At 39.1% G+C, this 24,824-nt stretch overlaps 1 protein-coding gene across 1 annotated transcript; it reads left to right on the top strand.

Moving 5' to 3' along the window:
* Window positions 1–12,901: 12,901 nt before the first annotated feature.
* On the top strand, window positions 12,902–21,808 carry LOC146440416 (cysteine-rich venom protein kaouthin-2-like). Its single transcript, XM_085057082.1, has 8 exons — window positions 12,902–13,001; window positions 15,886–15,947; window positions 17,293–17,412; window positions 17,894–17,981; window positions 19,042–19,187; window positions 19,911–20,005; window positions 20,564–20,652; window positions 21,315–21,808. The coding sequence occupies exons 2-8, from the start codon at window positions 15,888–15,890 to the stop codon at window positions 21,323–21,325; spliced, it is 609 nt and encodes a 202-aa protein (XP_084913208.1). The 5' UTR covers window positions 12,902–13,001; window positions 15,886–15,887; the 3' UTR covers window positions 21,326–21,808.
* Window positions 21,809–24,824: the final 3,016 nt, after the last annotated feature.

Raw genomic sequence — 24,824 nt, 5'->3', positions numbered from 1 at the left:
ATAACTAATGAGCTCTGCTCACACGCCTTGTCTCCAAAAGGACACCCTGCAGATACTCTCCTCACTTTTGGAACAATGGATTCAGCAGTAAGTGAAGAGGTGACAGTAATTTTTGTGGAGATTTGATGTGGCTTTAGCAGGGTTGGGTTGGCAAATCCATTCCAGGCCCAGGGAAGGGGATTTGACTCCCTGTTTGCTTTAAAACACATGTGTTTGTGTTACCAAATGTGTTCATATCCAGTGCATAATGAACTGACATGTCAGCAGAAATAGGATGAACTGTTATGGCCTTTTAAATTCAGAAGATAGTGAGCTTATATCTCTTTAGGGAATAAAAATGGTTAGTGGTAACTAACTTCTGGGAGTGCAATGGCTTCACACTGCCCACATGTGATGGCTCCTGTGCACCACTTGTACAGAAGCAGTGTCAAACTATTACAAAAGCAGTGTCAAATGAGCAAATTTCAGTGGAACGGGTGCAGTCATTTCACTATTTAACTTGGAAGAACAGAACTTTGTGAAGTAAAACCATACATATGTCTGAGAACACTACACTGGCTCCTATAAGTGCATCACTGATAGAAAAACACTTGTTTTAAGAGTGTTATGCAATTGACACAGAGTAGGTTAGTCCTTGTGGGACAATAAAATTTATCTGTACTAAAAACACATTTCCAAATCTAAAAAACTAACTATATCTGCTATACTCTATAATTACACTATGTCTATATTATAATTTTCCAGTTGGCCTTTGTTTACTATTAAGTCTTGCTGCCTATTAACTAGAAATATTTCCCCTTCCAACCTCCTTGTATTCCAGTCAAATTCCTTGCTGAAATGGCTGGACCCTCATCATCTTGTTTGTTTCTCAATGTTATTTACCTTGACACCACTTGAGAGAACTCAAGAAAGGTACTACTATTACAAAGTTGCTTCCAGCTTTTCATCACAGTGGAGCTCCCAGAGAATCTGCAATGTCTTGTTTTCCATGTTTCTGAACTCCTAAAGAAAATTCAAGATATGTTGCCTACCTGCCAATTTCTAAACATTAAGGAGGTGATCCAATGTAGCCTTTCCATTTTCCCTGGATAGAAAGAATCTCCTGGAGAAAGTATTTTATCCTACTTTTCACATATCTGCAAAGTAGTGATGTACAGCCCTCTTGCAGTTGTCCATCTCTCTTCATCAAATACATAGGGAGCCTACAGAACATGTTAGATTGGAGATTTAATGTGAGAAGATTATGTTGGGTCAGATACTACTCTGCTGAACTACTGTATAATTAGATTCAATGGAGTCATTATGAATCAGATGGAAACCAGAACAAAAGAATGAGATCAAACTTCTGCAACAACTTCCTTAAATATGTATGTATATCTAATATCCCCTTTTTAATTCTGGAGGAGTCAAATTAAGGAATTCTTGTACCATATAGAAAATGTTGCACAGGAGCACACACCTAACTTTTTCTCAGGCAGAAATTCAAGGACTTGAAGAACAGGGAAAAAAAGGGAAGCCTGGCATTTAAGCAAACTGACATCTGTTTCATTAACAGACAACCTGGATAACTTAGGTTTGTGTGTAAGAGGTTTTCATTTATCATAACCCTTCAAACTGAGGAACTGTTTAATCAGCTTCAGCAGAGCATAATCCTGAGCTTTGATACTTTCCCCTCACAGCACTTAGCAATGCAAACAGTGTTATGAATACCTGGAAGCATTTCAGCAGATTCACAATAGCAACCTGTCTTAGTCTGCCCCTGTGAAATTGTTCCTGAGACAAAAACAAACAAACAAAAATAAACTACCAAGAGAAAATAGCTGTCATTTGGGAAAGTCATATTAATTGCCTACAGTCACAGTCAATGTGATCCTACTCAGCAAGGAATATTTCACATTACAGTTTGAGCAGTCCCCAGAAAATCAACTTTTCTGTTTTAAGTCAGCTGCACACTTTAACAACTGGCAGAAGAGGATTTTCACTAAGACAGTTGCTCCATTGATCTGGAAGTGACAAGATTTAGGACATACATTTACATAGAACAGAGGTGGGGACAGCTTGAAAAGTTAGCAGGGTATGGAAATTTTCAAGAATGTAAACCTGAGGTTTCCATCATGGACCATATGTGTGCCCCCAACAGGCACAGCCAAATAGGTTATCCTGGGTAACTAAAGCTGTTTCAAACTGACAGTAAGAAAGTCAGAAAAATGAAGAGCAGAAAGTGTTGAAAAGAAATGCAGGAATTATTCAGGCAGGTAAGTTTATTAAAAAAAAAAAAACTAACAAAACAACAAACAAACAAAAGCAGGAGATCTCATCATCTGTGAACATCTCTAGACTGCAAGAGAATCAAGATAATCCATCCTTCCTCAAGATAGTCAGGGGGAAGAGAGAGAAAAAAAGGCAGACTGACCCAAATCCTCCATATCAACCCCTGTGATCTCTGTGGTTGTCATGCTGTTCTGATTTCCTCAGAAAAACCAATATATAACCAACTTATTTCTGTTGTTAGTGAACCTTTCCCTTATCAGTGGAGATAATTACTGTCTTTCACAATGTCAATGATGATGAAGTTCTCATTTTCCTTTCTCATAAGCTTCACACAATACATAAACCATGAGATGGGATCTTTTTTTCACCACACCTTTTTGTCCACCTCGATTTACAACACCTTTCCCTTGTGCATATTTTCTGTATAGCTATATACCTGCAAGAATCACAGGTATCATTGCAGATAGTAATTATCGCAGAATCAGTGTCAGTTCCTGAGATTTTGATGGTTATTTAAGAAATCAGTCATATGAAAGAGCTGTAACACCAAATGAGTTCCCCTTGATATATAAAATATCATGGAGATTTATCTATTTCTGAGCAGACCCACTTCTTCCTAAAATAAGTCACTGTTGCAGTGCAGTCGAATCACACAAGGTTGTGTAACTACTAAAGTGCAGAAAGTGTCAAGAGCCTCAGAAGAAAATAGATCATTTATCAGTGCTGGCAGGACTGGCATGGAAATGGGAACAAACAGTGATTAGCAAAATGGTGGAAGTGTTTCATTCCACCTGTAGATAACTATAAAAATAATAGGCATGACTATTTTAATATCAGGGTGATTTTTCTTTGTTTCTTTATTTACAGATCCTTTCATAACCTTGTTCAAAATTTTAATTAATTACTCAGGGATTTTTTTTTAAAAATGGTTTAACAAAAACAAATAAACAAAACTACAAACAAACAAACAAAACCGCCCCAAACCTAAGAACAAGGAAAAAAATGCATTCGAATTCAAAATTTTGAGTGTTCAGAAGAAATTATAGTCTTTTACTTCAGTGATTTTTAAGAAAGACATCTGTGCCCAAGATCTCTGCCATCACTGTAGCAGTACAAGCATTTCCAGAATGCAATAGTTGTGGTGTTTAGTTGTCCAAGAGGGTTATATCCAGCTCCAATGTCTTTTTCAGTCTAATCACTACAGGACATCTATATGATTATCTTAGACCAGACACCAGGCTTTAACATATGAAAACTTTGTTAAAAAATTATCTCACCATTCTTACCTAAATATGGTTGTTATTCTTCGATATAAAAAAGAAAAATACCATCTGTTTTGCATAACTCTGATCAGTAATAAACCCTGGTTCTTTTTGAAATGGAGTGAAAACTAATATGAAGAAGCATGTTTGGTGCAACTGTAACTTATTTCGAGTAAAGTAATTTTGGGCTGCCTGTGCAGATCTGGTGAGTACAAAGAACCTATTGAATGGTGAAACAATGGCAAGTGCTTGGGATTACTAATAGCAAAACAGCACACCTTTGTCTGTAATTTAATTCCCAAATATACTGCTATGTAGCAACATTAGGGCATAATGAATGTGCTCTGTTATTTGCTTCACGGTGGGCTTTGAGCCAGGGAGTCATTCTGCCCGAGAGACAAAAGACACTCTGTCTGCGCAGAGATCCTGCATCTTCCCGACACGTTTCCTCATGCATTTTGTGAACTGTCTTTCCCCTCCCCTCTCCCTCTGTTCTGTGAGCTGTGAACTGCAGTGAAAATCTGTCTGTGACAGACACTTTCAGTACTTGGTCAGCTGTCAGACAAGCATGAGGTGAAAGACTTCAAATATGGCATTGGGCTCACAAACACACACACACACAGGGAGAGAGAGAAACAGCCATCATTGGCTACTGCTCATGTCCAAGCTTAAAAAAACAACAAAACACACCAAAAAAAACCCCAAAAAAACCCAAGGGAGAGAGTGCTTCTATATAAGTCTGAGATCTTGCAAACAAAGAAAGCATATTTTATGTTTTCACAGAATCACAGACAAAATGTGTCAGGTTGGGAAGGATGACAGTGGGTCACCTGCTCCAACCTCCCAGGGTCATCCCATATCATATTTTATTTTGTGCTCCAAGTGAAACATCCTCCCTGGGCCCTGTACCATAACAAAAGAATGTTGTCTTCTCCTACAGCACCAGCTGAATCCTGCCACACACCATGCAGTGCTCAGGGAAAGGAAACATCCCAGCTGCATCCAGACTGAGATCAGGTCCTGAAAAGCTTTCTTTGTTCAAGGTCTCACCAAATAGAGCATCTGGGCTGGAGTACACAAATGGCATAAACTCCTTGATTTCTTTTTGACTTTGAAAGAGATCTTTTAAATCCACTGGGCTGCAGGACTCTTTCAGTGCAATCTATAAATCTAAACAAAAAACACTGGCCATGTGAGTATATCTAATATTCAAAGGTATTCCTAATGTCTCTGGATGTCCATAGAGAACTGAATTTTACTGCCAGGCATTGCAAGAGTCAGGACATGTTCCTCAGGTGTAGACATCTGCAATTAGGGGTGTGAATTTGAATCCTGCCATAGGCTCACTCCGTGTCACTGGAGAGATAGAGGCACCTGTAGTGGGTGGTTTGCTCTCTTCTAAAACTGAGAAAAGATATGTCTAATGTAAATTTGATAGAAGTTTCTGAATTTTATCTTCATTGAGGCCTAAGGTGGACTAAACAGCTACCATTTAGACAGCTGAGTGTCCATTCTTCTCCCTGAGAGCTGTTCTTGCCTGTCTAAGATGCCCTGACACATCTGAGACAACCAACCAGGGCTGTCAGATATTCAAAAACATCAAAGGGAAGCTCAGACTTTCTGAACCAGTAGCTAATGTTGAGGCAGAATATTTTACAGCATCTCAAGACAGTGCCAAGCACTGAAGTTGAGACAAATGAAATCAGATTTGAAGGAAAATGACTGAATCAGACAGTGGACTATATTCAGCTGCACAAACTTTGGTGTTTAGTATCATATACCCCCAAAAAAGAGGAAGGCAGGCAAAAACACCAGAACAACTCAAACAGAAAAAGGAAGCAATTGACAGACAAAGTCTGGTAAATCCCCAGAGCTGGAAGCATAGCTGAGGCCAGGCGATATGACTTATTATGCATGAAATAATGGGGATGTGATTCGTTTGCCTTCATGTAGACATTTAGGGTTATTTTAAGTACTGCAGGATGTCCTACCTTGCCTCCATCTGACACTCCAGAAGGGGAGTCTCCCATAAGGGCTGTGTGATACCTGTTAGTACCATGCATATGTCTCAAATATGCTACAGCAAAATTGGCAACAGACGTCCATGTTTCAGCAACAAAATCCTCTCTTAGGCGCCTGCACTTCCAACTTCCCTGAGCATTTGGAGATCCCACCTTGCAAGTTGTCACCCAAATAGCACAGAGCAGCAAGTGTCAGCCAGTGATGGCACAGAGCAGTGCAGTCTGGTGTGTAATCCAAGATATCCCTCATTCCCAGGCACTGGGAGCATGTGGCTCTGTGAATGGAGACATTTGTTCCTTCCTTTCCAGTCGTGGGGGGGTTGGTTTCTTCTCCCAAGTAACCAGCAACAGGACAAGAGCAAAAGGCTTCAAGTTGTGCCAGGAGAGGTAAAGACTGGATATTAGGGAAAACTTCTTCATTGAAAGGGTGGTGAGGCATTGGAAGAGGCTGCCCAGGGAAGCTGGGGAGTCTCCATCCCTGGAGGTATTTAAAAGATGTGATGGGGTGGCACTGAGGGACATGGTTTAGAGGTAGCCTTGCCAGTGGTGGTTGATGATCTGAGAGGTGTTTTCCAACTTAAATCACATCAGTTCTCTTGATTCTATGATTCCTGAAAATAATCCAAGCTTGTCCAACTTCCTCTACACTTAATGTTGGGGAAATATCCAGAGAGGATGCTCAGACCCTTCTGGCAGATGTACAGCAAGTGAGTTGAAGTCTGCATCATGCAGATCCCCATAATGAAATTGTTTTTAAGAGAAGGTGAAAGGAAATCCTGGTTTTGTGTGTAGAAGTTGAGTTCCATCTGTGACTGAGCCACAACCTTCCTGCATTTGACAGGGAACACTTTTCCTCATCCTGTAATTAACAATATTTCCCCTTTTCTGAAATTACTTGAGTGGACAAATTTATTGGCACTTGTCAAATATGTCCAGAAATATCTTTAATGCTGAAATTTTTAGAATCCTTGAGGGTTCTTGACAAAGAGATAATAATCAGCGTTTACTCCTGACAGTGCTGAGCTTTTTCACTTCTCTTCCATCCCTCTATTCCTTCTTATTTTTCTTTCTGATGAACAACAAAAAGCCTCTGTTCATCCCCACAAATTCAGCCTTCATCTAATGACAGTTTGCTTTCTCTACCACAACTTAGCACTTGGCATTGTCTTCTGCTTTCTCTGATTCTGACTGACTTCTACCTTTTCTCAGTCTGTCTTTAGGAGTGTGTCTTTCCCCAGCATGAGAAACCACACAAAGCAGAGAGGAGCTACAGAATTTCTCTGTGAAGAGAAGAACAAAAAATATTAATTCTCCAGGGATGTTCATGAGATAGTCCCTTTCTTCACCAAAATTTCCTCAGCTTATGCTACACATTTAGCCCAACAGGGTGAGCTTTTGGAATCTTTTTCATTAATAACTTAAATACAAATGATTAAAATAAAAATTTAGAACTAAAAATAGATGAAACTTTGATATGGTCATTCAGTAATCGTAAGATTATGACCACAGGTACTTCTAGGACAACATATAATTTTGTTTAGATGTAACTTTGGGATCAAATCTAATGTGTCCCAAGGACACCTGTTAATTTCCAAAGTCTGTGAAAGGAGTCTTCATCAAATGTAGAATGCCTGTGGTTATTTAAATTAATTCCATTTCAGGTACATAAATGACTTGTAGAAAGTGGTCTGAATGGCCTTTGCAATATTCTTTTCTTCAGAATGTTCTCTCTTCTTTCCTGGTCAAACTTGCTTTTCAGTGGATTCAAAGGGGATGTGACTATATAAGCTATTAATGCAGGAGATGGTCACAGATATAATGTGTACACTGCAAATACTTACCTTTTAAAAAAAATCAAAATGCACAATTTGGTAGAATTATCTATATTTCTTCCTTACACTGTAATCACAACTTAATTTTGGTACAGAAGTCCTTTAGATGTGCAGGTTGATAGACAAAATTTCTTGTATTTTGTGTGCCTATTAACAAAGAATACCTGACAGGAAAAGGTTTATCTTTTATTAGCTTTATATGCATAGGATTTAGAGTGATGATGGAGACAATATTACTTCAGAAGCCGTTTGGAATTATGCCTAGGCACTTGATAGCAGGATATGACTTTATTCTGCTATCAAGTCACAGATAGAAGGAAGAAGAAGAAATGGAAATTACTCCTAAATATTTTGGGGCTTCTCAACAAAACTGGAAGCATATTATTTATAGAAATAATTGTTAAGCATACTGACCATAGAAAATTTGTTACTGAACACTTCCTGTGCATGGTGTTAAGGCCTTTTTGTGGGAGGCAGTTCAAAAAGATTTTGGGGGTTTCTCTTCCTGTGACAGGTCACAAGGTGTAATTCTGCACTGCCATTAAGGAGGACCAAAACATGTTCAGTGCTTGGGGAACTACAAGTACTGGGCAAAACAGATTTGCACTGTGAACAAAACTCTCCTTGCCCAGTGCATTTTGTTCTCTAAGTCATGGGGATTTAAATAAACACATGCAGGGATACAGAAAAACAGAAATACAGCTTGGCAACAAAATTTTCCATCACTTAGATTCCTTAATAGAGTACATTTTTGAAATCTGTTTTCTTTATAAAGTACATTACTAGTCAGACACAAGACACTGCTGTTTCTGTAATGGACTCTTGCTTTAGAACACCTGAGGGTTTGGTCTGGCTAAAGACAGGACTGGACATGAAAAATCACATTAGGAAGAAGAGAAATGAGTGCTCCACTATTCCAGTGCAGCAGTCAATGTTGAAACTAAATTTTGGAACTTCACCATGGACATACTTCTTCCTTCAGTGATCCATGTTCAAAAAAGGGTATGAAATATACATCAGACATTTATAAAAATCCACAGAATGCTTCTGTTCAATCTCTTTTTTTTTCCCAGGCACAAAATGCTTGTCATGACCTTGCCTTCCATGACATCTAACATTTTCTTCTTGACATTTTAAAATCAGAATTGATAACAGCAGGCATGTTGGGAATTCACTGTACCAAAGACCTAAACAAGACATTATGGAAAAGCGTGGTATGGTATAAGGATATTGTTACACAGCCTTGCTATACTGCTAAGATAGTGGCAAACAACATCTCACCCTAAACACAGAGACACTTCTTTCAGATAAATTATGCAAATTTAATTTCATTTTTAGCTGCATTTCCCTTGTGATTGCCTGGTCAAGTAGATCCTTGAAACAGAATCCTTCTAAATAAATGCACTGTTGCTAAATGCATTTGCTATGGCAGAAGTCTGAAATTACTAAAAAATTAATCTTCTTCAGAGTCCTGCTGGCTTATAGTTACTGGCTCTGGGAAGAGCTGCAGAAAAGCCTGAGGTTTGAGCCCTCAATTGAAGTTTGGGATAATGAAGAGTGAAGAAATGGCCATTGACTCTTGAGAGAAGCAGAATCATTTTTAGGATGGAAGTACCAAACATCAGGGATTGACTTTGACATCTGTCTATTCCTAGATATGCATGCTGGAGCCTTCAGGCTGCTGTTTTCCAAAGGTTGTGCTGATGTCACAATGTTTCCATGAGTTTCCTTGTAGAATCAAAGCCCTGGGAAACACAAAACTGAAGTAGAAATAAAAGCCGAGGCATTAAGTTTCTCTAAGGATTATTAATGTAGTTTGAAATCTCCGTAATGGAATCAAAATATTTATCAAGTCATGTAATCTGAGCCTGCACTGTTCACAAAGGGATTACCTCCCTGAGATAAATGCAGATGATACGCAGAAAAGAGAACATTTTTGTTCAGGCTAATAAAAAAATTATACCCCTAAATAATGGAGAAATTTTTTATCATGTGGAACATGAGAAAAGAATGCAACCAATTGCATCTCAAATCCCAGTATGAAAACTGCCAAGAAGGTCTTTAAGAACAATACATTTATTGACCATTCCATTTGTGTAACAGGAATGAAACTCCAGACAAGCATCTGGGCTTTCAGTTTGTGGCAGACAGAAAATGAGACAACTCCACCCATTTCTAATGCAGGACTGAGAAACAGAAAGGGATTGTGGGGTTGTGAAGGTGAAATACCTCAAATGTTTTCACATTTCTAATTCAGCTCTCTGCTTTATCAGTGAACAGGGATGTCACTCAGGGTTGGTCTCTAAGTAAGATGAACCTGTAGATTACCCACCACTTTAAAGACTTAAAACTAATTTTAGATTGATAAATTTAGTTTAGCTTAATTCTAATCTATGATAACAATTGGTTTTTCTTTCACTGGAAAAAAGCTAATTTTTTTACCTCTAATTCTCTCTCTTCAACCATGAGCTAGAAAAAAATCAGGAGCATGTAGATATCTGGGGACTGCCTCCAACATACAAAAATAATTTGGCAGAGTGGAGCTTTGGAAGCTTTTGTGACATTTATTCTGAGTCAGAATCACTGTGTGGCCAACAAGAACAGAACACTTTCAGAAGGTAATATACTAAGATGGAGATCTAAGAGGAAAACAGAAAGTTGTCTCTTTCTCACTGTTGACTACTGAGATTCTAGACACCTATATTGTGTAAGATATGTATCATCTGGACATCTAAAGATAGCTGAGAGGAACCTAAATTCTTTACACAGTTTATTAATGTCTTCTGTTCTTGCTGTGATAGGCTCTTACCCTGCTCTGTGCTAAGAAACCATTTAAAAAGGTGCTGTAGGAATAAGAACAAGCAGATGCTTTTCCTCCTAGATATTATATACCTAGATAGAAAATAAAAAGGGAAAATAAATAGGGATAGTGAATGGAGAAAATAAGGACAAAATACAAGATGTTTTCCTATTGATAAGATAATATCCACAGACTAGATGTAGCTGACTGCACTGGAATATTTTGTAGGCATAAAAACTAAGAAGATCCAGAAATATCTCTGCAAATGTTCACTGACCACTTTTCCATCACAATACTAAAGATGTTGAAATGTTTCAATTAATAGGTGAAAGTCATCACCACGTGCTGAGGGAGGCATGGTCAGAATCTGAAGAGTGGGTGAAAGATGAATGTCAGGAGACAAAAAGGAGTTCTGCACACCTGAAAAATGGAAACTATTAGCTTGTGACTGAGGAGATGGCAGGAAAATTTTAAGAAAGACAAGGAATTGTATTCATATTATCAATACCATAAAGAGTCATTATAAATGCCTGAGATTTAATGGGATTTTCTGGAGAAGTGGGGTTTACATAATCAGCCAGTTTGCAGCTGATAAAAAACTGAAAGGAAGAACTCATACCAGGTGGTTGTGCTACTGCTCAGAGGGACCTCAACAGGGTGGAGAAATGATCTTTCCAGGTCCCTTCCAACCTGAGACATTCTGTGTTCCATGAAAATAAGATACAGGAACAATTTATGGAGTGTCATGACAGAATATTCACAGAAATGCTGTTGGGGGATAGGCTGTTGTTCTGAATCATTCTCTCGGGTTTATTTACACTTGAGTGGGGAGGTGACTCATGAGGTCTGAGTGTATTTTAGGCAGAGAGATGACTGACAAACATTATAGGGTATAATCTTTACCTTATGATCCATTGCTCACTGATGGCCTGCACACAACCTTTTCATTAGTAATGGTTATAATAATTAAGCTAATAACACTTGTTTTCTCATACAGCAATTAGAGGTTGCCACTGTAATTTGTTAAACTGTCATATCTGTCAACAAGTAAAATAAGACAAGTCTCACTCTGTCCCTCTCCAGTGTAAACAATGTAAAAATCATGCAACCTTAGGACAGTTTTGGTTGCTCAGGATCTCTGAAGTTCATCTGGTCCAACACCATGTTCAACATCCAGTCTGTTGTGAAAGAGTCAATCTCTGCCTTCTCCTTCAAACACAGTAGCTCTTTGCTGGGCTTACTCCACTTTGTTAATGTTTTTCTTGTACTGGGGACTCTAAACCTGGAAACAGCAGTTCCAACACTGTTTCAGAATTGTTGAAAAGTGAGTTTAATCACTATTTGCATTACCTGTACTATGCAGTGGTTAATGCAGTGCATTTCATGGTCAGCCCTGACTCTTGCAAGGGAGCACTGATGACTCGCATGCAACTTCCCATAGAATCATTTACATTGGAAAATACTTCTCAGATCATCTCTGCCCATGGTGGGAGGTTTGGATGTAAATGATCTCTAAGGTCCCTTCCAACCCAAACCATTCTATGATCATCCATGATCATCATGTCCAACCCCTAATGTATTTCTGAGGTATGAGCTGCTCAGCTCTTCCTAGAAAATTGGTGAGCTGCTTTATGAGCTGCTTCCTAGACAATTGGTGTCTCCCAATTGTTGGCTTTCAGGTCTTTTCTGTCAAGTCACATCTTGAGCTTTTTGAGATTAATCTGAACCATCCAGCATATAGATTTTCTCTGCAGTTTGGTGTCAACCCCAAACTTGCTGACAGTGTGTTCCTCCCCACAAAATTACAAACCATCAAACCATCCCACTGTCATTTCATCTGGCAGAGCCAACATTCTGCTTTCCCAGGTGTTGGAAAGCAAAGACCACTTCTGAAGGCACAACATGGGGACTCAGGAAGGAGCTGAGTGGCTATGAGGAGGGAGATTTGAATTTAAGTAGAAAAGCAGCAACATTTGATACAAAAGCAGAAAATGGCAGCTGCTCTGGTCAGCAGTTACTGGAGATTGAATGTGGAGAGAAGCAGTCAGTGTGCTCACAAATGACCTTCTGATCTGGCAGTGCTTCCATCCACTCCGTCTCATCCCATGTACTCAGAAATGCCAAAACAAATATGTGTTTTAATGTTAGTGCACGCAGTAATCTTTTAATCTTTATCCAATATTCACAAAAAATATAAATTACAGAAAGATCCTTGTCTCCTTCTTCGGCTTTTACACTATAGGACTGAAGTAAAGAAGCCACAGCACAAACAGGAATTTGGCCCAAGACTTTTTAAAGCCCCGTGGAAAAATCAATGGGCAAGATCCCATCTTGATTACAACAATGTCAATCTGGAGGCATCGTTAAATAACAACGATAATAAACTCAGTAGCCAGCTGAGTTTATTTGCATTGCTGGAGATTAGGATCAAATGTTAACTACAACTGGATGTGTCAATCATTAGCAGAGAGATTTGTACCTGGTGTTCCCAATGACTGCAAATTTCACATATAAAGTGTAATACATCCAAAAATCATTTCAGAGCATTCCATCTCTTACATTACAAAAGGGAAGAGGAAATTAAAATGGAACACAAGCAAACAACCTCCTTTTTGGATGAGTTTGCATTTGAAAAATGTGCATATGGAACATATCTGATCACTACCTGAATTTTGTAATACCTGTGATGCTGAATCACCTTATCCTATCAGGAAACAGAAGAGCTATAAATCACCCTCCAGTGAAGAATTCCAGCCATTTCCACAACTACCTGAAGAAGGACAGAAGAAACTTCTGATCTTCCTGGAAACAGAAGGTAGGATTTGCCTTGATTCGTTTTCTTAAAATATTATGATTTTGTTTCATGTATTAAAATATACTCTATCATCAGAAGACTTCTTTAAAAAATTAGGATTGTCACAGAAGAAGATTTTATTGAGTGAAAAATAAGGATTATGCAGCCGAAGATGCAAAACAAGCTGAAACAATAAGGGAGAGAAAATTGACAAACAATCAAAAATAGATGAAAAGCCACCTGTATCAAGAAAGCAGCACCTTGGTAAATTATATGTACAGAGAAAAAAGGACAGAGAGACAGAAGAAGTTATTGAATAGGATATCTATTCAGCTCAGTAAATTCTATTGGTACATGCTACTATCCCCACCTATTTTCAGTGGGGAAATTACTTGTTTAATTGACTCCTCTTGTGCAAAGTGGCTAAGTAGGACTTTGTGCAATAATGCTGTACAAATGCAATGACAGGCATTATTCTCTATCAGGTATTTTTCAAAGATATTAAAAAATAATGGAGATGTTCTTTTGTAATGGATATTCAATTAAATGAATAATATAGGCTACACCTTTTTATTTTTTGTTTTTCTTTAAGAAGGAGAGATGGGAAAAACATATTCACATGAGTTTGCCAAACTCATACAAACTAGGGATGCTAAAGCACCATCTTTCAGTGGCAGATCCTGGTATACAGATGGATTTGCAGGAAAGTCAGTAAGACTTGGCACATGTCCTGATTTATGTTTGATTGAGGGGGAACAGGGGAGGGAGAGAGAGAGACTGATTTTAGGACCAGTGCCTAGAAATTAATGCAGAGCAATTAAATTTACATCTCATAAACTGTAAGCATTTGGTTGAAATCAGTGGGATTGCCAAAAGTATGTTAATATGTTGGAGCAGGAAACCCACTGGGTCTTAAAAAGCATTCCAATGGCATTTTGAAACTTGTATCATGCATGAAATTACCAATTATATTTAATTGTAAGTTAATTCATAGAAAATATAACAGTGAATGAATACTTTACCCATATCTCTAAGTTAGATTCTTCAGCTTGGTTTGCAAAATAGAAAGCTTCACAATTTCATTGAAGAGGTATTTTTCCTTTAAAATGTGTTTTACATGCAAAATGGTTTGTTTTCTATTTGCATCTTATCATATTTTGCACTCAAAAGACATATTTTTTCTCATAACTTGAGTACAGCTAAAAATAACCCCCTCTTATATTTACTTTCTAGTTATAAATTAAGTGAAAAACATAATTTTTTCATTATATGGGGAGTATAACATTTTGTTGCTAAACACCTAGGTCAGATAAAGTGCAAAGTTTTGGAATGGCTCTGAGAAATAAGCATTAGAAAATTTAATAAGACAAAAAATTCTGTGATCCCAAAGCACTTCAAGGAGGCACAGGTGACGTCAAAATTAAAAGCAAGGGACCTAAAGCAATAAATAATGGGACATCAGTGACTTATTCTGTTAAGTATCAGTATAGTTTCCCCCAGATCAACCAGATCTTCCTTCAACTACAAATGCTTGGAATAAGCCACCCTGCTTTGAAAGCTGTGAGAGTTTAATTGGACAGATGTGACCAGTCCTTCCAGTTTTTTGGCCTCTGAGCAACAGCTGCCCATAGCCACAGTCCATGGGCTTTGTTGTTCAGCAGATCTGGAGCAGCATCCCTGCCCCAGGCTGGGCACTGTGGGTCACCTCCAGTGCAAGGTGAGAAAGCTGGTGAAGGACTGGAGCCTTGCTGTACCACCTGGAAAAGGGGAGTTTTTCCTACCCACATGTTCTCCATGAGTATCAGTGCTCTCCAGAGCACTCTGTGTTTTATATAAACTGGTTGCCTCGAGGTAAAGGGGCTTTGCTGGATATGAAAGGATCAGCAAGCCCTATTGGCCTCTCCCCAAGAATAATTTAAAACTGAAACCAGCAGCCTCTCAAAACCAAACAACTTAAGCTAATAATATACATCTGCAGTAACATGCCCATAAATTCCCTCAGAGTGGGAGGCTGGGAAAATTGCCAAAAGAAGTAATTCCACTCTAGTCACCTGCTGGCCTGCCCAAGGTAGCTGAGCAGGAAAAAAGCTGAGTGTAACTTGTGTGGCTGATCTCAGGTACCTGAACTTTGCAGTGACCTCCAGGGTCACTGGAGTGGTGCTTTGAGCTTCCCAGGCAAGTGCAGTCTTGGATCTGGTGGAAGTTTCTTCAATTAGAATCAGATATGTGTAGAATAACCTGAGTTGGATGGGACCCACAAGGACCATCAAAGTCATACTCCTGGCCCCACATAGGAAACACCAAAAATCACAGTGCTAGAGAAGACTCTAATTTCTGTTGTCATTCCTCATGACCTGTAATATAATCAAGAGTTGTCTTAAAACAGATTAAAAAAAAAAAGCTTCCTGAAACAGATCTTTTCCAGTTCTGCCCCAGCTCATATTCAAGGTTTCTCAGTGCTGTCATCAAATTTTGAATGGGTTTTGAATCCTGACTCCTACACTTGAGGGTAGAGGTCACATGGACTTGATGTCTTTTGACCAAAGCAGGCAGAGGGGAGCAGGAGAATTTTCAGACCAACCTAGACACAGAAACAAGCTAAGAGCACCATCCCATCCCATCATGATAAGCAGTCAGCTTCTTAAAAGAAGGGCAGAACAAATGCCTGAAAATTCAGGCGGAAAAAAGTTGATTCACAGAAATCTGGAAATGAAGAGGGGGAATAAATTTTATTTTAGTTCTGAAAATGGAGAGATGGAGGGAGGAAGGAGGGAGGGAGGGAAGGAGGGGAGGAGGGAAGGACAACTTGAGCAAAAGCCAGCAAACACACAGGAGATGTATTATGTATTCAGAGAAATGAAAGCTCTGTAAGAAATAAATTAATTCCTCCTTCTCACCTTTTTAGAGATGATTCTGCCAGTGGTGTTCCTGTGTCTCACAGCTGTGCTGCCTCTATCCACTGCACAGGTAGGACCCACAATCTGTAGTCAGAAAATTTGGGTGGGCCCTGGGGCACTTGTGTACTGACTGAATATGGCTTTTCTTATGCACACCAAACATATGCAGAAAGATTCTGATGAGGTATTTAGGATCTGGAAAGCATTTATCCTTGAAGTATCAGATATCCAGGGTCTGGAAAGCATTAATCCTTGAAATCTGCTTCATTTCAAAGCAGTTGACTGGTTCCACACTTGCACAAAAAAACCCATCTAAAGATTCAGCATTACTTATGATTTGGGTCAGAGATAACTGGATTTTCCAGAAGTTTCCATACACAAATCCAGTAATCTGGACCTCCCAAAGATCCAGAACTCTTCCTGTTGATTCCACACAGGTATACTGAAATCATTTACCTACCTCTCTCCCTGCTTCATCCCACAGGTCCTGAGCCTGTGCCTCTCCCTTTCCTCACAGTCCCATCCACTCAGTCTGTATCCCTGATTTCTGTCAAACAGCTAGATTAACATCCTGAATGTACACACTGAGTGGTTCCTCCCAACCCATACTTAGTCTGAAATTTGTAGTTTGCTACTTCTGTTTAAGAAACACTGGATGTGACCAAAGGCTTGAATGTACTTCCCCCTAATTCTTCAATTTCTGCTCTCCATGCTGCAGTCTAGACTAGTTGAGAATGGATATAAAGAGGAGGTTGAGTTCTCCACATTTCTGTTTTTTAATTAGACAACCCATGAAAAGCATGAGAAATTTTATCAGTTATGACAGAAATGGAAGAAAATCTATGGCATGCAAGGTATAGACATTTTGTGTTCAGTGGGATGCCCTGATGAAATATCACAAGAGTCCTGTGATGATCCTGTGATTAAACAACAGATTTCTTCAATAGAAAAACATTGATAGGGATGTTTAAAACATGGCAGAAGAGAAACACATCATAAACACATTTATGCATTTTGCTGATTTTTAGATCCTCTTTCCTCAAAACCTCGGGTAAGAAATTATAGCATTAGTAACTAAGTCTGATTCTGTTGCCTCAGTTTAGGAGTCTACAGGCACATAAGGCATTCCAGAACATCTCAGTCCTCCACAGAGGGTTGGAAGATACAATACAGAAACCAGTGTTATTATTGCTAAGCTCTACACTGTGGAATCATTGAAATGCTGCTCCACATGGAAGCATCCCTAGAGACACTTGGGAGACAAAGCAGATCACAGTCCTTCCTCCCCCACAGGGATTATCTCCTTGGTTGATATCAGAATTTTGATATTTTAATTTTTTAATATTTCCTACACAGAATTCAGGATTTAATTGCATTCAAACAAAACAGAAATGCAACATTTTCTTTTGATTTAGGAATCTGAAGCTCTTGATGCTCTGTCAAGTAGCAGAGCAGAGCAGCAGAAGCTGATTGTTGACAGACATAATGCCCTCAGGAGAGGAGTAAAACCAACTGCCAGCAACATGATGAAGATGGTAAGTTTGTGCTGTAAATCAATTTTTAATGAGTAGTGGACTCTGAGAGACACAGGATTGGATACAGTATGAAGGGTCACATTATTTTGTTTAGCCACAAATTCCTTCTCTAGACCTTTCCTAAGGCTTGAGCACAGCCAGCACACAGAGAAACATAAGGCTGGGCAGGTGGAAGAAAAAATCTGATTTTTTTTGTGTATGAACAGTAATGTCTCTTTCTTTTGAACAAAAATTAAAATGAGAAAGATCCATAGCATTATTAATTTCTTTCAGATACATTCTTCATCAGCCTTCACAGTTTCTATTCCCTGGATGCACAGGAACTTTGGTCCTACCCACCTCTCCCCTCAAAAAATGGGATGAAAAGGATTTTGCATTTGACTTTTTTCTTATTTTAAATGTAATTTCGAAATGTTGTTCCTTTATGAGAGGTTATTCACTGGTATGTTCCTGAATGACAGATATTTCCTTTTTTCATTAGGAATGGAGTCCTCCAGCTGCAGAGAATGCCCAAAATTGGGCCAATCAATGCACTTTAAGACACAGTCCTCCTAATCTGAGGAGAACCAGTAAGTGAAACATGAGTGGAACTGAATAATGTCACACATGTTATTGATGTGACTAGTTTGGGGTTTTGCTTGCTGGGGGAAAATGAGATGCAATTTATATTCCATTTTGATTTTGTTGGTCACAGGACAAAGGGAAATTTCTAGGCAGAGATCTGTCCAGTGAGTTAGAAAAGTTCAAACCCATTCTCATCCAAATTCCATCAGTTTTACATAGATATGTCCCATTTTCCACTGCAGGTGAAAACATAAATCATAGTGATAAAGCATATCCTCCTGAAATAACCATCAGAAAGAAGAGAATTTAGGTGCAGTTTATGGCAAAGACCATTTTGCATGTGCTGGATCAGAATGTCTGGGAAGGGGCAAAGGGCAAAGGTCTAAAACTGGATGGTGGTGCTAAGCACAGTTTCTCAGACCAGGCTTAGAATTTTTGAATCCCCTTGAAATTAGCAACCTAGAACTGTCTTTGAGGTTCAGATTAACACTTCAGTCAGTCAATGGACATTGAATTACAGCTGTACAATATTAACAGCCCAGTGCTGGCTGACTTCTGCCCTTACCATACTGAAGATGCAGACAGCCCTGTCCATACTTTTTGCCTAAATCCCAAATCCTTTTTTTTTGTCAGGGTGAATCCCAGTTGAGAACTTATGCATACACAGTAAGATTACACCTTCATACAAACAGTAGGTGAAGGCAGTGTAGACACCTCCTTGTGTAGCAGGAGTAGAACTTGGATTATTGGAATTTTCCCAAGGTTACTGGTCTGTGACCTGAGTAATGACTATGTTGGCAACTTCCACAGACCAGAATTACAGTCCTGAGCCCGTGGTGCACCTGTGCAGGTGTTCCTGCAGTCACGCAGAAGGTCTGCCAACAACCACCCGCCAGCCAAATTTGCAAAGGGTGATGTCACTCACCTGGAAAAAAAACAAAACATATTGCTGCCCCATTGGGATGAGAATTTCTATGGAAATCATCCCACTTTTTCTGGTTTGTTTGTTTTTTTCTTCTCACATGTGTATTCTTTATGTATTTCTCAGCACAGTTCTCTTTTCAGATGTATATTGTGGTGAAAATATCTTCATGTCCTCTGCCCCATTCTCATGGTCACATGTTCTTCAGGCCTGGTACAATGAGGAGAAAAATTTCAAATATGGAACTGGAGCAAAAACAAAAGGTGCTGTGTTTGGCCATTACACTCAGGTACATGTATTTTATTTGTATATTTTTTTTTTCCAGGCTGAAAAAATAGAGTTAGCTAAGCAGGTTTTACTCTCTCATCTTTAAAGGAAATAAGTACAATGGAGACATGAGAGTTATTCTAACAAAACAAGATGAAAACTTTCAAAGTAACAGAATTAGAATGAAAACAATAGACAAAGTAATAAAATTAAAATGAAAATAATAGGCTAAGTGGCTTTATGGTGTAAAGATACTGGTATTATAAGACTTCAGGAAGAAACAACTTATTTATTTGTTTAACATATGAAAATTGCCCAGATGCTGGAAAAACATGGTGATTAAAGTATTAGCAAGGAAATATAAATAGGTTTGTTACAGTCTACAAAGTTCCTTTGACTCAGAGGAGTTGGACAACAGCTTATCCTGAACTTCCATGTTACCTGCAGAAAACACAGGATACACAATTTTACATCATGATTCCTACATCAACAGTTTTCATTGAATGAAGACATAAATAACAAATCCAAGGGTTTATATACATGTGTCTTAAATTATTATTTTATATCCCCAGTATTCTTTGGTTGAATAGGGGTGAAAGCAGGTGTTCAGTAAAATGTGATTCATATATTACTATAAAGGATAAATAAAGTGATTTGACATAATTTCTGTAATGAATGTTGTATTTAAAGGATTTTCAAATGTATATTTTACATACTTCCATGATTTTTATTTTTATACCAACAGATGGTTTGGCACAATTCTTATAAAATTGGATGTGGTTTGGCTTTCTGCAGCAACACTACATACAGTTACTTTTATGTCTGCCAGTACTGCCCTGCGTACGTATTGATTCTGATTTTGGTACTTCTTATTGCATTATCAGAATTAGCCAGGATATGGTGAGGTTTGTAGCAGGGCACATCACCAATAGCCAAGGAACAGGTTTCAAGAGTGCATTAGGAATTTGCAAAGACAAACACACTCATCAAAAGTGTTGTCAAACAAGCAAAGCATAAAATACATAAAAGCAACACTGATTTTTCAGATGAAATGTCATTTGCCTACAAATCCTAATTTTCATAATAGTTAATCAGAAATAAATATCTTCTGCCTGGAGCTGGCCAGCACTGGCCCTGTCTGGAATAGAGGCAGCCTCTAGTGTCTTCTCACAAAGGCTACCCCTGCCAGCTCCTCCCACTCTCTGCCCACTGCCAAAACATTTTCCAAATAAACCCAAAACATATGTAAAAATTGTCTGACGTATAACCAAAGACCAAGTGTTAATATAAGTTGCATAAGTAACTGAGTGTAAATGTAAACATCTTTATCATTAAGTTTTAACTCTCAGATATGGTGCAGTGACTCCATAGCTGATGTTGGGGACATTGATGTTTCAGGGGAAACCTAATAAGTTCAATGAAGACACCCTACAAGGAAGGAGAGCCCTGTGGGGATTGCCCTAATGCTTGTGAAGATGGATTATGCAGTAAGTTGTGCATTTCAACTGTGACTTGGGTAAAGCTGATGCTTAAAGAAACCCTAAACAACAATTAATTTTTGCAAATTTATTAAAAAAAATTTTTTGCTGAAATACTAGACTCAAAGCACTATCGGAGAATCACATTTCACCATGCTGGGTGCTTTACCTAGGTGAGATGATGCTTTTCCTAGCCTAGGAGAGATTAATTATCATCTTTGAATCTAGGAAGTTCAGGGGAAGGAGGGGACCTTACCTTTTTTTTCTTCATCCTTTGAACAACAGTGGCATATCAAGTAGCAGTAGCAACACACTTGATAAGAGCAAGTGGCAAACCTGAGTTTTTAGAATTCTAATAGGAAATAAAAACATATGGGCTGAGTCTCATAATGGAAGATTTATTTTCAATCTTCTGTTATGGAATTAACCCAATTCTTACCACAAGCTCTAGCATAAAGAAAGTTTAAAACACCTTTATGGGTAAGTGAGAAATGTCCTTGAGAGACCCACTATGTGTGGTCACAATATTTGGATACTGCTGGGGAGTAAATGGCAACAGAGAGGAAAAAAATAGAGAGAAAATAATGTTGATGAAAAATTATTCTGAAACGACACACTGTAGGTGTTCACTTCCCACTCATAATTAATTTTGTGTTTCAAATAAATTTCAGCCAACCCTTGAAAGTTTGAAGAGGCTTTTTTCCAACACTCTTGGCAAAGTGTCCAGGATGTATTCAGAGCTTCATTGAGTCCACTGCCCTGCTCCTGCCAATGCAAAACTGAAATAAAATAATAAACTCAGCTTTTGCCTCCCTGGACATCCATCCACTTAATGACTTCTTTGACAAAAACTGATTCCATCCTGCCTCTCCCATGTATGCAGAAGTACTAACTTCAGTCCAGTGACTCACCCAAGAAAAAGCTGCAGTGGGACATACATATTCTATTTATATAATGGTATAGAATATGGTAGAGACCTTCATTTAAATTTGTCATTTGGTTGACAGATATATTTAATTATTAGCTTTTCTCATCTTCATTTTTTCCCCAAAATGTTATCTTATAAATATTTTTTTGAGTTCTGTGGTTCCATATGTTTATTATGTTCTTGGCATAGATGGATAATGCTTGGTCATGTAACTTGATTAAACTACTTTTAACTTGATTGAAATTTTAAATTATTTTACTGTTAGCGGGACCAGAAGATAAACAGGATGGTTTGAAATATGTAATTCTTAAAAGAAATTAGGAGAGCAGAACAGTTTCCTCTAGAACTATTCTGGTTTAGAATCTGTTGCTGACATATGCTCTACTTTAAAATGTTCAGTCGTGAAAAAAACACCAAAAAATACCCCAAAACCAAACCCAATATAGTTCGTTTAAACTAACAATGCTGTTTATAGTGTAAGATTGCACTTAAATACAGGAAACCAAACCTGCCTTGTAATGAAAAAGGACTGTCTGAGAAAAGAGCTTAATTCACAATAACAAATAATCAAAAGGGGGAAGGTCCCTGCTTTTGGGAACTTTGTTTTAAATAACAAGTAAAGATTTCTTCTTATTTTTTTTTTTTTAATATCTTTTTTTGCTGCATCAGTCATTAAATTACTCATTCTTCACTGACCAATTCATCACAATTTTCATTCTTTCTTACCTTGAAATAAAATTCACCAAGTCACTTTGTGACTTTATTGGCTCTGGGTTTTGCAGGGAGCCTAAATCTTTAGCAGCATAAGCAGACAGAGTTCATGTGAGAAGATTTCCTAGGCAAAAACAGAAGTCAGGCAAGCAACCTTTCGTCAGACTCCCTTTCAGAAAGAAGTAATAATAACATAAATAACCTGCAATCCCCACTCTGTGGCCTTTGGGAAGCAGGTGTTCTTCTGTGCAGTCAACAACAGGGCTAAATATTGTTTCAGTCTCACCTTACAAAGGTTTCACATTCCAGTCCTCTTTTAGTAAGGAAGTTGCTGTCATAATTAAGTTTTGAAGTCCCAGAGTCCTTGGCACAGAAAAATTTCATCACACAATGCTGACTCATTCATTTCAATGGCATTTCTGCTTGTGTGGAAGATGAGTGTTAAGTTAAAAGTTCAATTTCACAACTCAAAGTGCTCATTTTTCAGGTTGGTAATTTTCCTCATTCATCTCCGATACTTTTCCTCTCCATGGCACACTGCCCTCTCTGCTGGAGAAAAGTCTAAAAGTAAGTTAAGTAGTGCCAGGGCATAGCTGTGAGTGCTGGAACATGACTTACTGCACTCTGAAATAATTAGCAATGGTCCAAGTAAGATTATATTGCAATAGGTAATCCAGTGTTGTTACCAACAAGGAAGTGGACAGAACCATTACCCTCACTCCTCAAAGAGTGCTTTACCATGAATAATAGGTTAAGAAATCACAGAATCATTAAGGCTGGAAAAGAACTCCAAGACTGAGTCCAAAAATGTACATATCACTGCCAGGTTCACCATTGACCATGTCCCTAAGCACCAGAGCTGCATATTTCTTGAACACTTCCAGGGATGGTGATTCCACCACTTCCCTAGGCAGCCTGTTGCAATGCTTGACAACCCCTTCTGTCAGGAAATTTTTTGCCAATATCCAATCTAAACCTCCCCTGGCACAACTTGAAGCCATTTCCTCTGGTCCAATTGTTTGTTACCTGGGAGAAGAGACTGAGCCCCACCTGGCTACAACCTCTTTATAGGTTGTTGTAAAGAGTGAGAAGATCCATCCTGAGCCTCCTTTTCTCCAGGCTGAGCCTCACAGCTCCCCCAGCTGCTCCTCATCAGACCTGTGCTCCAGACCCTTCCCCAGCTCCATTGTCCTTCTCTGGATATGCCCCAGACCCTCAATGTTTTTCTTGTCATGATTTCTCTTCCTTCCCACTGCAACCCAAACCACAAGAATTCATTTCTCAGTCACTTATAAAAGGAAAGAAGTAGTACAGTGAGATAAAAATCAATCCTCATACATTTCACCTGTGAGGACACAGGAACTAAGGGTCAATGAGCCTAATTTAGATCTCCAGGAAGATAATGGAACAAATTTTTTACCTGACATTTTATAAACAGTAGAGTATTAAATATCAGCATGGATCTTTCATGAACTGATATTACCAAAACAAACTCTCTTCAGTGAGTCACTCAGATAAGAGGATGTTGTGATGGCTCAAATAAAAAACTCAGGAGATGTGGTTCGAATAAAAGTAGTAAGACACAGCACATCCATGCTGTTGAACACACATATCCATGGTGCTCCTGTGCTAAGGGCAGAGACAGAGACCTCTGGCACCTCAGGGTCCTGGTGGATGATGAGATGTCCATGAGCCAAGAGTGTGCCCTGGCGGCCAAGAAGACCTGATGAGGCACATTTGGAGTGCTGTGTGCAGTTCTGGGCTCCTCAGGATGAGAGAGACGTGGAGCTCCTGGAGCAGGTCCAGCGGAGGGTGACAAAGATGATGAAGGGCCTGGAGCATCTCTCTGGTGAGGAAAGGCTGAGGGAGCTGGGGCTGTTCAGCCTCAAGAGGAGACAACTGAGAGGAGATCTCATCCCTGTCTGTCCCTGTCTGCAGGGCGGGCTCAGAGCAGGGCCCAGACTCTGCTCTGTGAGGCCCAGCAATGGCACCAGAGGAACAGGCAGGAACTGATGCCCAGGAAGTTCCATGTGAACATGAGGAAAAACTTCTTTCCTGTGCAGTGACCAAGCACTGAACAGATTGTCCAGAGAGGGTGTGGAGTCTCCCTCACTGGACATATTCCAGAACTGTCTGGAAACACAATCCTGTGCCATGTGCTCTGAAACCACTTCTTTATGTGAGGCCCAGTATCAATGTTTCTAGGGCCTAAGGAATGTTTCTGACTGACCATGACACCAAAGGGCTATACTGCTGTCCTAGGTTGCAATATTGATGTAGTTAAGTATTCTATTACCACCAGCTGTGGGCCATTAGCTGCTATCACCCACTCCGGATGACAGGCAATGGGCCATCCGTTAGCTATTATCACTTGCTAATGACCCACCCCGCATGACAGGCAATGGGCCATCAGGGACCCACCGTGTGACTCATGGACTTATCCCATTGTGAGATGCTCTGCCCAGGAGGGAGGAACCAGGTGTTCCCACGTGGATATAACCTGGCCTTGGAACTGCCTGAGTTAGCCCTGTCTACTGGGTTC

The sequence above is a fragment of the Lichenostomus cassidix genome, chromosome 3 (assembly GCF_008360975.1).
Source record: "Lichenostomus cassidix isolate B80296 chromosome 3, HeHo_3.0, whole genome shotgun sequence".
In the NCBI taxonomy this organism is placed as follows: domain Eukaryota; kingdom Metazoa; phylum Chordata; class Aves; order Passeriformes; family Meliphagidae; genus Lichenostomus; species Lichenostomus cassidix.
The sequence above is the reverse complement of the archived record's forward strand: the minus strand, read 5'-3'. Positions and strand labels throughout refer to the sequence as shown.